The following is a 14,250-nucleotide window of genomic DNA, read 5'->3' as shown; positions in this document are numbered from 1 at the left end:
TATCATGGCACAGCATGTAATTAAACATGCAGTTGGTCAGTGTTCATGATCAAAACTAGGCATCCACTTGCATCCTGTCGGAGCAAAATGGGTGCAAAGAAGGGAGGGGCTTATGCTGTCCCTGCACCTAAACTCAAATAATGGACCTTTTTTAAGTCACTTAGAAATCTTAAGCTTCACATTTTTTTCTATCAAAAATCATATTAAAATCATCTTGAAAATGTGTGTTATAGCCCCTAATTATAAGATATGAGTGTATGAATGTATAGTGTACCATTTCTCAAAAGAGGAAATGTCAAATTTTTTTAATTTTATTAAATTTGTCATGCCTCCTTCAAATAATGACTAGAAATAAAATGTATGGGTTGTTCTGAAAAGGTCCCTTATATTGCTTCAGTTTAATGATCACTTATGATGAGCATTGTGATTAATTTAATAACAAAAGTAGATCTAGCTTAGAGTTGGCCATTTTGACTTATGTTGGTATTCAGGTATTCATAACGGTTATTTAATGAATATTTGGTGAACATTATGGATGGAAAAAAGCACAGGAAAATACCAAAATTAACAAAGTACTATTATTAGCTTGTAAAAGTCAGTAGCACAAACATTTAGCAGAGATTTGCAGTAAAAGGATACATTTGAACACTTGTTTTATTATTTGAAATGGCCATGGGCATTCAGTAGGTTTTTCATGGTAGAGTAATGGAGGCTGCCTCTTCAGATGAGCTATTAAGCTAACTTTAGAGCTACCTAGTAAAACAATGGATGGTGAAGAGGACTCCTCATCTTCTACGTGAGGTCCTTTCAATTTAGTGGATGATGTGCGAAGGATGCGCATTCTGACAGATTTTGATATTCGAGTATCCATATGAGAATCAGTGGATGTCGTGTTAACCGCAAGGAAGGAAAAAAGAGGGGAAAGGCCTGGACTTCGGCCTAAATTAGCGTAGGGTTATAGGCTTAAATGATAGCACCAGCTGTGAAAATTTTTATTTCAATAATAGCTGAGGGAAACCCATAAATTTTCATCTTGACTGAGTTAAAGAAGCTTCTTCACAGAGTCTGTAACGATTGACTACATGTATTGCACTACTGCGCATGCGTGGAGGAGTTGTAGCCCTCTGTGCAAGATGGTGATCTGCTGTAGCACAGTCTGTTGTATCTATACTCTGAGCTATCTGGACAGTGATGGTGAGGTGAGATGCAATGGTGACTTGTCATTAAACACCTCTTCTACCCCACATGGAGTGTGTTCCTGTCTGCGTGCCTCCAAAGAAACCAGGAATCGCTGCTAGCTTTTCCATCATGCACTCCTTTTTTTACCATTACAAGGCTAATGAGCTAAAAAGCTAACTGGTACAACGTTGGATGCTCATGAGGACCTCTTCAACGCAAGGTATTTTTTCCTCAGTGGACCATGTGCCGACATGTTACTCTGACAGAGGAATATCTTTTCATTAAATACACTAAAGAAGTGCTTAGCAAAAAAAGCTGCACCATAGCAGCTTTCATGCTATTTCTACCTTCTCTCATCCTAATAACATATCCTTGCCGATATATTTTCTCCATCCTCCTGTGTCCCCACTCACATCCCTGGTCCTAACGTCGGTTTGTCAAAAACACGCTCATGTTCAGTATGTAAATGTAATGTTTTACTTACACATGCAAGCAAAACTGTCACACTTTACAATTCTGTTAAGACAAAAACATTAGTTTTTTAAAATTGTTAGCCTGTGTATTTTCTCCATCTTCCCATACACACGTGTAACAAATACCCAATTAATGATTTCTCTATTCAGCTACTGATGCCTCAGACAGTTCTTGAGTACATGTGCACATACACTATGAAACCATTTACACCCAGTCACTTCATGCGACTAGTATCTGTATTGTATCCTGATAAGATTTTAGCCACATGCATTCACACTCTGCAACATGCGTTAGCCAGACTTAAATCCGATTGCTGAGTGGGAGAGAATATGCAAATCCAGGTGTTGCGCAGCCAGTTACTGATAGTTTAAATTGTCTGCAGTTTATATTGCATAGTAGTGGTTGTCCATATTGCTTCAAAGCATTTGGTTTCATCTGGTCCCTGTGATTATCTTCTTCCCAGGCCCAAATCGCATACACTACATGTGGAGGAATTTCAGTTGCACTGAGAGGTGTTTTGCTTGTTGACAGGTGCATTTACAATGCAATAACATGTGGCTCAAGTGCATCTCAGACCACTTCCTAAAGTGGTTTGAGCAATTAAATTTGTATCTGTGTTAAATGTATATTGGGTGCGTATGCGCTTATGTTTTTATGCACTTGGCCTTATCCAGATATAATCATGATGCTGAAGACTGGGGTCTATATGGCCCCATAGTGAAACTGTATTTTTCTTTAGCACAAGTACTGTGCATCGGAAGCTTTACAAAATGGATTTTCATGGCTGAGTATGTGCAGAAAATGCTAAGATCACTATGTTCAATGACAAACGTCAGCTGGGCTGGTGCTGGACTCTGGAGCAATGGAAGTGTGTTGTCTGAAGTGATGAAGCGTGCTTTATTATCTGGTAATCTAATGGACAAATCTTGGTTTGGTGGAGGCCAGGTGATGTCTACCTACTGGCGTGCATAGTGTCAGCAGTAAAGTTTGGTGGAGGAGGAATAATGGTCTGGGGCTATTTTTCAGAGGTTGGGTTAGTCCCCTCAGTTCCAGTGAAGAGTAATGTTAAATGTTTACAACTTTGCAGCAACAGTTTGAAGAACGCCCTTTCCCATTTCAGCATTGCCCCCCGTGTAGGATCCAAAAAGACTTGGTTTGATGAGTTTGCTCAGACTCCTGAGCTTGACCCCATTGAACACTTTTGGGATGAATTGGAAAGTTTATTGCAAGTCAGGTTTATTCATCCATCATCAGTGCCTGAGCAATGAAATGCTCTTTTGTCTAAATGGGCATAAATTCCCAGACATAGTCCATGATCTGGTGGAAAGTTTTCCCCAGAACAGTAGAGGCTGTTACGGCCACAAGGGGAGGGGCAACTATATATTAATGCCCATGGATTTGGAATTAGATGTCCAACAAGCTAATAGGTGTGATGGTCAAATGTCATACTTTTGGCCATGTAGTCTACCTCATATAGCTGTGTGATCAGAAAGAATCTGTCAGTCTTGATAGCATAATTAATTTACTTTTTTTTTTTTTTTTTTTTTTCTTCATTGGCGTTCCTGTGTGGAGAATTAAGTACCTAATGTTGGTGTTTGAAGTGTCTGTTTTCTCCATTGCGGTTGCAGGTGCTTCGTTTCCTCTTTATGTATCCAAAAGCCTGGCCTGAGCTGTGTTTCAAAAATAAAGACGTATATTACCTCTGTAAATAACATTTAGTTTGACTATAAATTAATTTTTTTTATTAAGTGACTCTTTTGGAAGCTAATTGAATGGTCAGTAAGCCATGTACAGTGGTCAGTTTTATGTTGCGATTGCTCAGAATCTGGCCTTGTATTTGCTTTAGTAAAAAAGTCTGGATAGCTTTGTTGTTAGCGTCCATTGTTGAGCTCCTGCGTATTTGCATGTTGCGTGTTGGATGGCCCATGGTTTGAGACGCACAAGATGACTCAGCGACCTTTTGCATATTCAGTAGATCCGGCTGCATTGTGTCAGTGCTTTTAAATAGCTTCTTTCTCCTCACCTAAATACACATAGGTGCTGGTCACTGTTTTGGCTGTAAAAAGTTGTCTAAACAAATGAGATCTTACACATCCTTTAAGGCAGTGTCTATTTTAAAGCTGCCTTGCCTACCCTGCTTACTGTGCTGTGTTTCTGCAGTAGAGGCTGTTTTCACTTCACTATGCTTTACCTGCTAGTTTTATAAGTGTTATTTTAGGCTTTGTTGTGGTCTCTGCTGCAGGTGCTCAAAATATTTTGTTGGCTCACATGGCTGCAAAGTTAGTATTAGTCAAAATCAAAGAAATAAAATGCTAATTCAAGCTGTGGGTCATCGGATTCTCATTTATTCATGCCTAGTAGACACGCCACACTTAATTGGAAATACAGACATTGTGGTTTAGCACACCAGTATTATACTTTTATGAGAACATTGAAAGTGTCTGAACTCTATCCTCCATCAGAGGCCTGTGTAGATCCTGCATTTTAGCAAGAATTTCTAATCTATTTAGTTCAAAGAAGGAAGCATGCTGCTGCTGGCTACAGGCTACCACAAACTGGTAGTGCCAGAAAGGGATCTCTGGAAAAACCACCAGATAGTATAGCACGCAGCTAAATCATCAAGCTCATTTTACTCCCTACTTGTACAGACTTAATGAAATAAACTTTTCAGCATCATTAATTTAATATATCAGGCTTGGTAACAGCTGGCCAACTCTTCAGAAACTTAATGTTTGCAAAATAAAAGTATAGGATGTGGTAGTATGTAATGCAGCTAGGCTAATAACATCAGCTGAGGTGAAAAGGACAAATCTTGAAGCTTAGTGACGACACTGGGTTTGCTAGCCAACATTTCTAGACTTTTTAAAATTAAATTCTTTTATTTTATTTTATCTTTTTTTTATTTCATTTTTTTGGGGGATGAGTGGCATTATTTTAATACTTTTGGAGTAATGCATTTGAATGAGTCAATTTAAAGCTCTCACGTCTTTTTCTGATAGCCTTTCATAATCTTATAATCTTTTGGGGGGGAAAACTGTCATCCAAGGAGGGACAAATAACTGTCACTTTTATTTCTTTTTCTTTTTTTTGTCATCTTCAGCTCTAGTCTAGACTTATCAGTTGATCACTCCACTGGCGTCCTATGAAAGTAGGACACTAAGCTCTGGTTCTTATATTTTAGGCTTCATAGGACTCACTCAGCTCTTCAGTACCTCTGCACCTTGGTCCAGAACTTCACACCTGCACACCAGCTTTGATCTTTGATATCAGTATATTAAAATACTGATATCAGTAAGTAAAAAGCACTGATTAACTGCATGTTTCATTGCAAAGAGAATCATTAGTAATTCCTGTGAACTGGATTTAGTGAATTACAGTATGTGGAATTTGTAATAAAACATTAAAATCGAATTTAAAAATAAAATATCTTGGTGGCAGTTATTTTAAAGTGTGACACTAGCAGTTTGTCTGTGTGTCGAAATATTGTGATGCTTATTGTTTATCATGAAAATGTCTAAGGATTGTGGTATACTATTTTTTTCTATATTACTCACCCTTACTTTCCCATCCGGACTATAGTCACTTGGTTCTTTTTGCCATGGTCTGAAGACTGACCTCTTCAGTACCTAGATGAACACCTGAGAATCATTGACTCTTCATTTCTGAATCAGTGTGTCATTTCTCTTCAATCCATAGCACTTTGTTTTTGTTTTATTACATTATAAAATCCATGCTTAATTTATTCTTCTTAGTGTCTTTTCCTGTTAAACTAGATATAGATATGATCTTGCTCTTGTCTCTTAGGTTGTAGATACTACAATATCTTTAGATAATTTGTATCGCTTTTGCTTCTATGATTTGCATGTTTTGTTCTAGTGGCTGCATTTATTTATTTTTTTTAGTGAGCTGGCATGTAAGGGATTTGAGGACTTTAATTTATATGAGCCAATCTAGTCATCAGTGTATAATTGGAACTCTGTAGAATCAATTTTTTTTTTTTTGGCTAAAACACATTTAACTAAACTAGGATCAGCTTAATCTTCAGCACACAGGAATCACAGAAAAATAGAAATACATTGTGCAAAATGTACTGAAAACAAGTAATGACACCTTTTAGAAAATATGCTCGTAGCACATCTACCTTCAGTATGTGAGTGATTAACAAAGTGCCCAATTGTTAGCTCAGTTGCTGGCTGTAAGCGTGGATGAAGGAGGCTGTGGACAAGTAATAATCAGATTCAGGGGTAGGTAATCTTATTTACACAATGACATACTTAACTTTTGAGATTGTAGAAAAAGGTGAGGAAAAATGGTGATGATAAACAGGTAATTGGAAATGGGTAATTGTCAGCAGAAGGATTTATAATACAGAAGTCTGCTATTGTTTGAAGAACGTTTATGCAGTGACAGACATGTCTCCTAAGGGTTGTTTTTTTTTTGTTTGTTTGTTTTTGTTTTTTAAACTGTATAATCAATGATACTGCATGCCAGGATAGATTTTGGTTAACCCAAGAATTGTCCCATGACATCCTCAAATGGCTGGGGTGGCTACAGGTTTTTATTGCAAACAAACAGGTGTAAACCTGATTCCACTTGTTTAATCAATTGCTCAGTCGTAAAAAAAATTGTGTGCTTCTGTTCCGGTAGAATGAAAATGTGCAGCCACATCAGCCATTTGTGAAGAAGACTGGATATCCTGGGTTTGACCTTCTTGAACCTTCTATAATGGTCATGCCATAACTGACAACCTGTTGATCTATAATTGTTGTCCAAATTTTACTGAAGACATTGAAGGAATTTACTTTCTGAACTACCTGATTGTAAAGTTTAGTATCTGATAGATAAGTTGCTGTTTTGACCAGCAAATGTGTGTTTAGTATTGTGTGTTGAACAGCACATTTTGGGGAAGATATCTATTTTCAGTTTTTCTGACTGGTATTGTGACTGATTTAAATTGCCAACATGTCTTTTAAGTGAAATCATAGGTTGTTTTTTGGCCAAGAAGACCAGCATAGCCACTTTTTCTGGCTTGAGGCATAAACATTGAACTTGGTGCACCTTGCCTGCCAGGTTCATTGGTCTTGTACACAGCACATGGGTGTTTGGTTGCCTCTGATTGGTCTGAGTCAACCTTTGGTGGTTCACCAGCTCCGTATTCTGTTTCATTTCCCCCATTTAAATATTGTTAAGACAGTATTGTTGATGAAGTAGACAAAGTAAAGTTGCATTTTTTTTTTTTTTTTTTTTTTTTGACTGTTCAGATTGCAAAAAACAATGGATCTTTCAGATCTATGCACATTCTAGTTAACGAAACCTCTGCGATTCAGTAGCTGCTAGAAATGGTTCATTGTGAACCTATTAATTTATGGTGCATTCCAAAGAGGCTTGTGGTTTCAGGGTTAATAAAGCAAATTATAAATATTAAATGTAGTTTTTAGCAAGTAACTTTTTGCGAAGGCCAAACTTGTGAGTTTGGTCTTTGCAGTATAATGCATGAACTGTGTAGGTAGCCTTGTTGTGAGGCTTCATCATCTGTTCCACCTGCCCTGAGTTCAGTGTTTTGAATCAGATAGGGCTTTTATTTTTTTTCCTCTCTCCACTGATGAAGCTGTTGAGACATGTTTTACAATCTAAGCACCGCCATCTTAGGATGTTACTTTGCCCCTCCTCTCATCAAACCCGTTAGAGGATGAATGGCTGGCACTCATTTTAAGCGCTCAGACATAACATCCTTCACAAATAGCCTTTACTGCTGCTCATCCCAAGTTTTGCTTTACACAGCAGGGTAAGAAGTCAGTTTCCCTTTTCTTCCATAGTTTGATCTGTGTCTGGTTTGTCAGTGTATGTTTGAGGATGAGCTTCTCAAAGACATTGTAGAATTAAGATGCCTAAACCTGGTCTACTACCATGCACAAGATTCATGGGGAGACTCGCTAGTTTAGTCTGTTTTTGAATTAGTCTTACGTCCATCCATTGGGCTGTCCAGCATGTCATATTGGTAATGGACACGTTATGTTTAGTTGAAGGTTGCTGACCTAAACCTGTCAGCATTCCTGATTTACATGTGTGCTCCCTTTCTGCAGTAATCACTTAACAAAATACTTTCTCATGGTTTTGGTCTTTCCTCACTTACTTTAATGTGTGTCTAGAGTTTTAAAACTCTCTGTGGAAATGCTTCTGTTCCTGGTAGTTTCCACAGCCGATAACCTCCCCTTTGTTTTATTGTTGTCAGTTTTCCGGTGCAGCCTTCCCTTCCACAGTTTTTTCGGCTGTCAGTTTTTTCTGCTGTGCTTGAGCTTTACAGTTTCTCATCTTGCCACTCAGCACAAAAAGTGAGAAACATGCCACACGCCAGCCCCTGACCTCTCCACACTCAGCAACGTCTGCTCTTGACAGTGTTCCCTGGGGATTTGTAAACTTGTAGGGGCCACAAGATAATGCAGATAACAAGATAACTGCAGTTAGAGACCAAATAAGCAGCTACCCTGTTAATTTTTATAGAAACCCTAAATATTTCCAGAAGAATTAGGCATGTAACTCATTCACTGTTCATGTTAGTTATCAAGTTGGGGAACAGTCTCCAAGGACTTAAATACAGGTCTGAATACACCTCTCGCCTGCTCTATATGCAGAAGCAAAAAGCTAGCATGCCATCTGAAGCCATGGTTTTTGAAATGTTCACAAACAGTGCCAAAGTACAAAATATACCTAAAAACAACATTGGATTTTGTTGCCATATACTGTAATAATTATATAAATGTTGTGTTTTATAATGCTGTATCAAACCTGTAGTGGAGTTGTACCCCTTTTTTATACTTAGCATGAACTGTGATTTATAAATCGCTTATCTAAGGTCACACGTGGGAATCGTGAAATGATTTTAGTAGGCCATTTTTACTGTTATTTTGCTGCTATTTTAATCCTTTTAATACCTGTGTGCTGGGAAGCATGAGATTAAAGAGAAGCTGTAGCATTTTCAGTCACTCTTTCAAATTTTTATCAAAAATAAAAGTATTTGAAATGTTAGATCTCTGTAGGCACTGTAATTTTATTCTATGAAAATTTTCAGCTGAAAATTATCAAAAATGGCACTTCCAGTTGCCTGATAAAATTTTGAACACGCACAGGCCTGATAGTTTTCCGGCGCCACGCCGGACGACGCCGACATGTCAGTCAAGCGAACCGAAACTAAATACCGGACGTCTCTGATATTCCGCCCGAACATTTGTTTTAAGTCTCAAAAATAATATACGTTAATTCAATTAATTATTTTCAAAAGCTGAGCAGCATCAGAGGCTCCTGGCCTCGTGATCTGACCATAGGATCTGACGCTTCTCTTGATCTGACATGCGCAGGTTTCACTGTAACCAACACCAAGGCCGAGCCTACTAGCCATTAAGCCAGTCAGACACAGTGCCGGGCGGGACTTGCTTTGACCAAACAAATTGATAGATTCAGTAGGAAATCCCAGGAAATACACGTGCGAATTTTTTTCCACTGTCAATGCGAAACGTATAAACTCAGCCATGGAACACAACTATATTAAGCCTGGGGAATATATATTAATATATTATATTAATATATATTAATATAATATAATATAGAAGCAATAAGGTATGTGACTAGTTAAAAACAGGTATGGATTCCTGAACAGGCCTGCTAGTCCCAAGAGTTCTGGTAATCTGCACAAGCTTCTGAAATATAGGCTTATATTGGGTTTGTTTATCTCATGTCTGAATGTTGTTCATGTATTTCAACAAAATTCAACACAATCTATCATTGAAGGGACTAATTCAAAAGCAAAAACTCTTTGACAGTAATGAAGATCAGGGTTATACATAGACATATATCTGCACCCAGGGGCCAACAAGTTATGTGTCAAGTGTGTCGCATGCATAGCACCCCCACCCTGCTCACCTCCTGAGCAGAGAAAAAAAGTTCAGGCTCAGGAACTTTTCCCACTATCACCCCTGCACGCAGCAGAGTTTTTCAGTACATACAGTGCTGTGTGTTTGTCAAAGTTGAGGTAATTGAAAGCATTCAAGAATCAAATAAAGAGAAATCTACACTCATGGATCAGTCTTCAGGGACTGACTTCCCATATTTAGCAAACAATACAACTGGCAGCTATTAAAACAGCCAACTAATTTTGTTCAATCAAGTCTTTTTAAACACCATCATTGGTGTGTGATTGGTTGGCTTTGTTTCCAGCACAAGAAAGTCGGGTTGACTTGTGGTAAACATGTTTGTTAATTCTGTAGAAATTGTAACTCCTTACCAAAATAACGACTGGCTTGCAGGAGGTGCCATGACCATGTCTGTGTAGTTCAGGCATAGCATAACTACTTGAGAAATTATTATAGTGGATTATGCAAGTTAAATGGATGACGGTGTATATTTTGAGAGTAGTAGGATTAAAAATAGCTGACTTGTCAATGTAGCGCTTTGGTTCGATTAATTTATTTAGATTTTACTAGTGTTTAGCAAGAACGATTGCTATACCTACAGAAATTGTAGGCCAATCCTGCAGATTTACCATAATGCAGAGTTTAGTTCCAAATCTAGCGTACCTGATTCCGTTTAAGTCTTTCAGGAGGATGTGAATACTAAAACCAGGTAGTTTGAAAATAAACTCCCCAGAACTGGATTTGGGCATCACTGCAATAAATATATGTTAACCTGTTGAGGCGCATTCCAAGGAGGATCGTGGTTTGTTCAAGTGAGCAAAGTTTATTAAAAATTGCAGTGTTTACAGTAGCATTTTTGTTAGCACAGTTCAGCTACTACATTTCATTAAGTGAATAATTCTACATGTGAAATATGGCTAAATAACTGACTTTCAGAGAAGTATCCAGTCCTTTGGATCTAATTTACCTCTGTAGTGTGAGTGCAGGTCTTCTCATCCAATGGTCAATAAAATGAGGCCTCATGTCATGCTGGATTTATTGCTGTGATGCTTGAAATGGGAGGCTGTTTATGGTCCCTGGAAGTATTCACCATCTCATTTGTCATGAGTATTACACAACTCTGTCTATCAAGTTGAAGTATTTTCAAGGTTCAGGTTTATTTGTCATTTGCAGAACATATCAGGACAATCACTCTATAGAAAGTAAATAAGTAAAATAAAGAAATTGAAATATATTAAATATGGAGAAAATAAAGATAAAATGTACACAAAATATAGAGAAATATTTACAACATATTGAGATCATATACATTTTAAAGTGAATGTTTTTGTTCTTTAAAATGATTGTGTTAGTGTTATTGTCCTTAGCAGAGATGATATGACATGATGATATTATTATAATAATAATAATAATGCTGGCCAAGTGACTGATTGAAATGATAGTTGGGGAAGGACCCTCAGCTTCACAGTTTGTTCAGAAGCCTGACAGCCTGTGGATAGAAACTGTTCATTAACCGGGTTGTTCTAGCCTGTATGCTGTGAAATCTCCTGCATGATGGCAGGATAGTGAACAGGCCGTGTGCTGGGTGGCTTCTGTCTGACCACATCTTTTTGATCTTCCTGAGGCAGCGAGGCTGGTAGAAGTCCTGTAAGGCTATGAGTTTGTTGCCTATGATGGCTTCTGCCGTCCTCACCACTCCTTTGAGGGTCTTGTGGTCAAAGGCAGTGCAGCTACTGTACCAGACAATGATGCAGCTTGTGAGGATGCTCTCTATGGTGCATTTGTAGAAGTTGGTGAGGATCTGAGGAGGCAGACCAAACTTCCTGAGCCTACGCAGGAAGAAGAGATGCTGACGGGCAGATCTCACAATAGTGTTGGTGTGGAAGGACCAGGTGAGGCCTTCAGTGAGGTGTACGCCGAGAAACTGACTCTCTCCACTTCGGCTCCATTGATGAATAGAGGAGGGTGACCACGCCTCTGCCACATCCTGTAGTCTATGATCATCTCTAGTCACACTAGAGATCGCAGTTATTAATTACCCCCCCCCCCCCCCCATATCCTTGGCCTACCTTTTCTCTGACAAACACATTTGTGTAGATGGAAAAGAGCTGTTAACAGGACATGCAGACTTGTCGATTGTCTTCTCCATTTGCTTGTTTCCTCCACTGCTCTCAAGCCTGCAGCTAGGCATTTCTGCAGCATCTCCTGAGAGGCGCTGGATGTTCCAGCTTTGATACAAGGATGCTATTGCAAGCCATTCAGTTTCTGTTCTCATGTTTAGAGTACTGTATACACCTAGCCTTTTTCACCTAATGCTGCACAAGCCTTAAAGCTGAACAAAATAGGCTGCTTGACCACGCATAGACAAGAATAATAATGACTTTGTACTAGGAGGTAATTCCATATGATTCCAATAAAGCATTCTTTTCATTCTCATACATGAATGCAGTTTACTCCAGGCATGTGAAGCTTGTTTCTCCCAATTTATTTTTATTTTCTCTTGGTTCTACTCATTGCTTAAATTTATGCCTTTTGTCTTTTTCGCATTTTCAGCTGCAGCCGCCCAGGCGCAGGCTGAGGAACGGCGCGGCCTGGCCGGGAACAGCCCAGCATCGGCAACTACAGCTGCTTCTGCGAAGAGCCATTCTAAACCAGGTATTTTCTTCTATGTATAATGTCAGAAAACCATGCGTTGCAGTCATTTTGCCCATGGTAAATGGGTAGAGCAATTTGTCGAAAATATTTCATTGCAGTTTTTTCTAGCCATTGTTGCAATTGCAGTTATTTCCTCTTAGTGAAGCTCCAAGCCTAATTTTGGCCAAGAAAACCAGTGCATCAGTTTTTTTCAGGAGTGATGCTTGAATGCTGAAAGCAGTGTGCCAGACTGCTTGTTCACAAGCTGTGTGTTATTATGTTAAATTTCTACACTCAAATCGTAAGACAACTTTAACATAGCATAGGATGTAATTAAAATTGTAGCTGTATTTTTTGATTAAATATTCACTATTTTAAAATGGGATAGATTAAAAAAAAAAAAATCTATCGTTCAGCCCTTTAAGTCACTAACATAGTCTTGAGTGGCTTATTGCTTTTATGAAACAATGATAAAATATGCCAATGGTGAATAAATAACTTGTTGTTAATAATAATTGAAATAAACAGTCTTCCAGCCGGCTTTTTATAGATGATTTGCAACTTGGTTTTTGCATTTACACAGGATTCATTTAATGAGTGTACATAACAAGAATGGGTTCAAGCTTGGCTCAGCCAATCAGATTTTAGAACTGCTCATTTTATAATTATATGTTCATCTAGTGGTGTGCCTATGGCTCAGTGTGTTTTTGTATTTTGACTTTTGTCTCTGTAGTGACCATATATGTGATACAGTGATGTATAATGTGGTTGAGACCATTCTGCCCACCTTTCTACAGTCATAACACTGGTTGGAACATTAGCATTAGTGTCGCTGTTGTCACATAAAGACATTGACAGTAATGGCATTACTGCACTTTGCTGATGGACCACACACCCAGTGCGATGACTCAGTGCAAATGCTGCATGAGGTTACCTGAGCTCATAATTGAATCTGAAATATCAGCCATATGTGAAACCATGTGAGGGGATTGTGTGTGTAGTGTGGGTCTGATATCCATTGCTGTCAGTGGCAGAGCTCTGCTAAGGGGAAGGCTGAGGATTATATTTAACTGAATGCTGAAGAAATCTGGGATTTTAATTACGTTTTGCATTTTCTTTAGTCATTGATGGAGCAGCGCTTAGGATAGATGACAAACTTCGAGTAGCCAAAGAGAGGAGAGAAGAGCAAGATAAGCAGCAAGGTGAGTTTACTAGAGTAAACATATTAAGCCCCATTTGTACATCAGTCAGTGCACTAAATATGCTGAGTTGCCTGTGGTCACTGATGTTGGATCAGGTGTGTTTCAAGCAGCAGAAACACAAAAGGCAGAAATTTGCAGGGCAGGGAGTACTGTAGTACGATGGTTGGGAACCACAGATGTAGACTGTAATGCTCAGAAACACAGATTTAAACAACCATGCTCTGTGGTTCTTAAAGCGGTGCGCGAGTCTCAGATCCTGGAGCGGGAGCGCAAGGCCAAGTTGCAGGTAGAAAGGCAGATGGAGGAGAGACAGAGAAAACTGGAGGAGCAGCGCAGGAAAGAGGAGCAAAGGAGAGCCGCTGTTGAAGAGAAGAGGAAACAGAAGCAAGAGGAAGAGAAGGTAGTTAGTTCTTTCTCAGTGTCTGTCTTTCTCTGTTTTTCTATCTGTCTCTCACTTTCTCTTGCTGTGTACCCTTCCATGCTATTTTCCAGTTTTATTGCTGTTTAATCAACTCTTCCTGCAGACAAATAATAATAAATAATAAGTAGTGCACTCACTACTAATGAAATTATTTTGGAGCTCTTAAGGGGACAGAGACAGGGATTTTTTACAGAGAGCACTGTACATCAAGCTGAAGCTAAAGATATCTTATTTAAATGCCACAGCACTTAGGCCTATGTGATCCTATACATAAAGAAAACTTTGAACCTATATTTCAGTCTTCAACTTCTTTTAAAATCCTCTGTGGATTGTTCGGACATTGTAATGCTGAATTGTTTGTTTGGTGTAGTTTAGATATGTGACAATATGGTGTTCTGTAATTTGTATTTACTGTTATATGCTGGCCTTGAAG

General features: G+C 38.6%; 1 protein-coding gene across 13 annotated transcripts in view; it reads left to right on the top strand.

The window, feature by feature from the left end:
* Positions 1–14,250, top strand: part of map7d3 (MAP7 domain containing 3) — a 39,645-nt gene that overhangs the window by 3,184 nt on the left and 22,211 nt on the right. For all 13 annotated transcript variants that reach the window (XM_017707092.1, XM_037540469.1, XM_037540468.1 and 10 more), the window contains exons 2-4: positions 12,114–12,215; positions 13,316–13,396; positions 13,633–13,796. In XM_017707092.1, coding sequence (XP_017562581.1) covers positions 12,114–12,215; positions 13,316–13,396; positions 13,633–13,796 — 347 coding nt within the window. The remainder of the gene's footprint in view (positions 1–12,113; positions 12,216–13,315; positions 13,397–13,632; positions 13,797–14,250) is intronic.

This window comes from Pygocentrus nattereri, chromosome 8, assembly GCF_015220715.1.
Source record: "Pygocentrus nattereri isolate fPygNat1 chromosome 8, fPygNat1.pri, whole genome shotgun sequence".
Lineage (NCBI taxonomy): Eukaryota > Metazoa > Chordata > Actinopteri > Characiformes > Serrasalmidae > Pygocentrus > Pygocentrus nattereri.
Note: the sequence above shows the minus strand (reverse complement) of the source record. Positions and strands in the feature narration are given on the sequence as shown.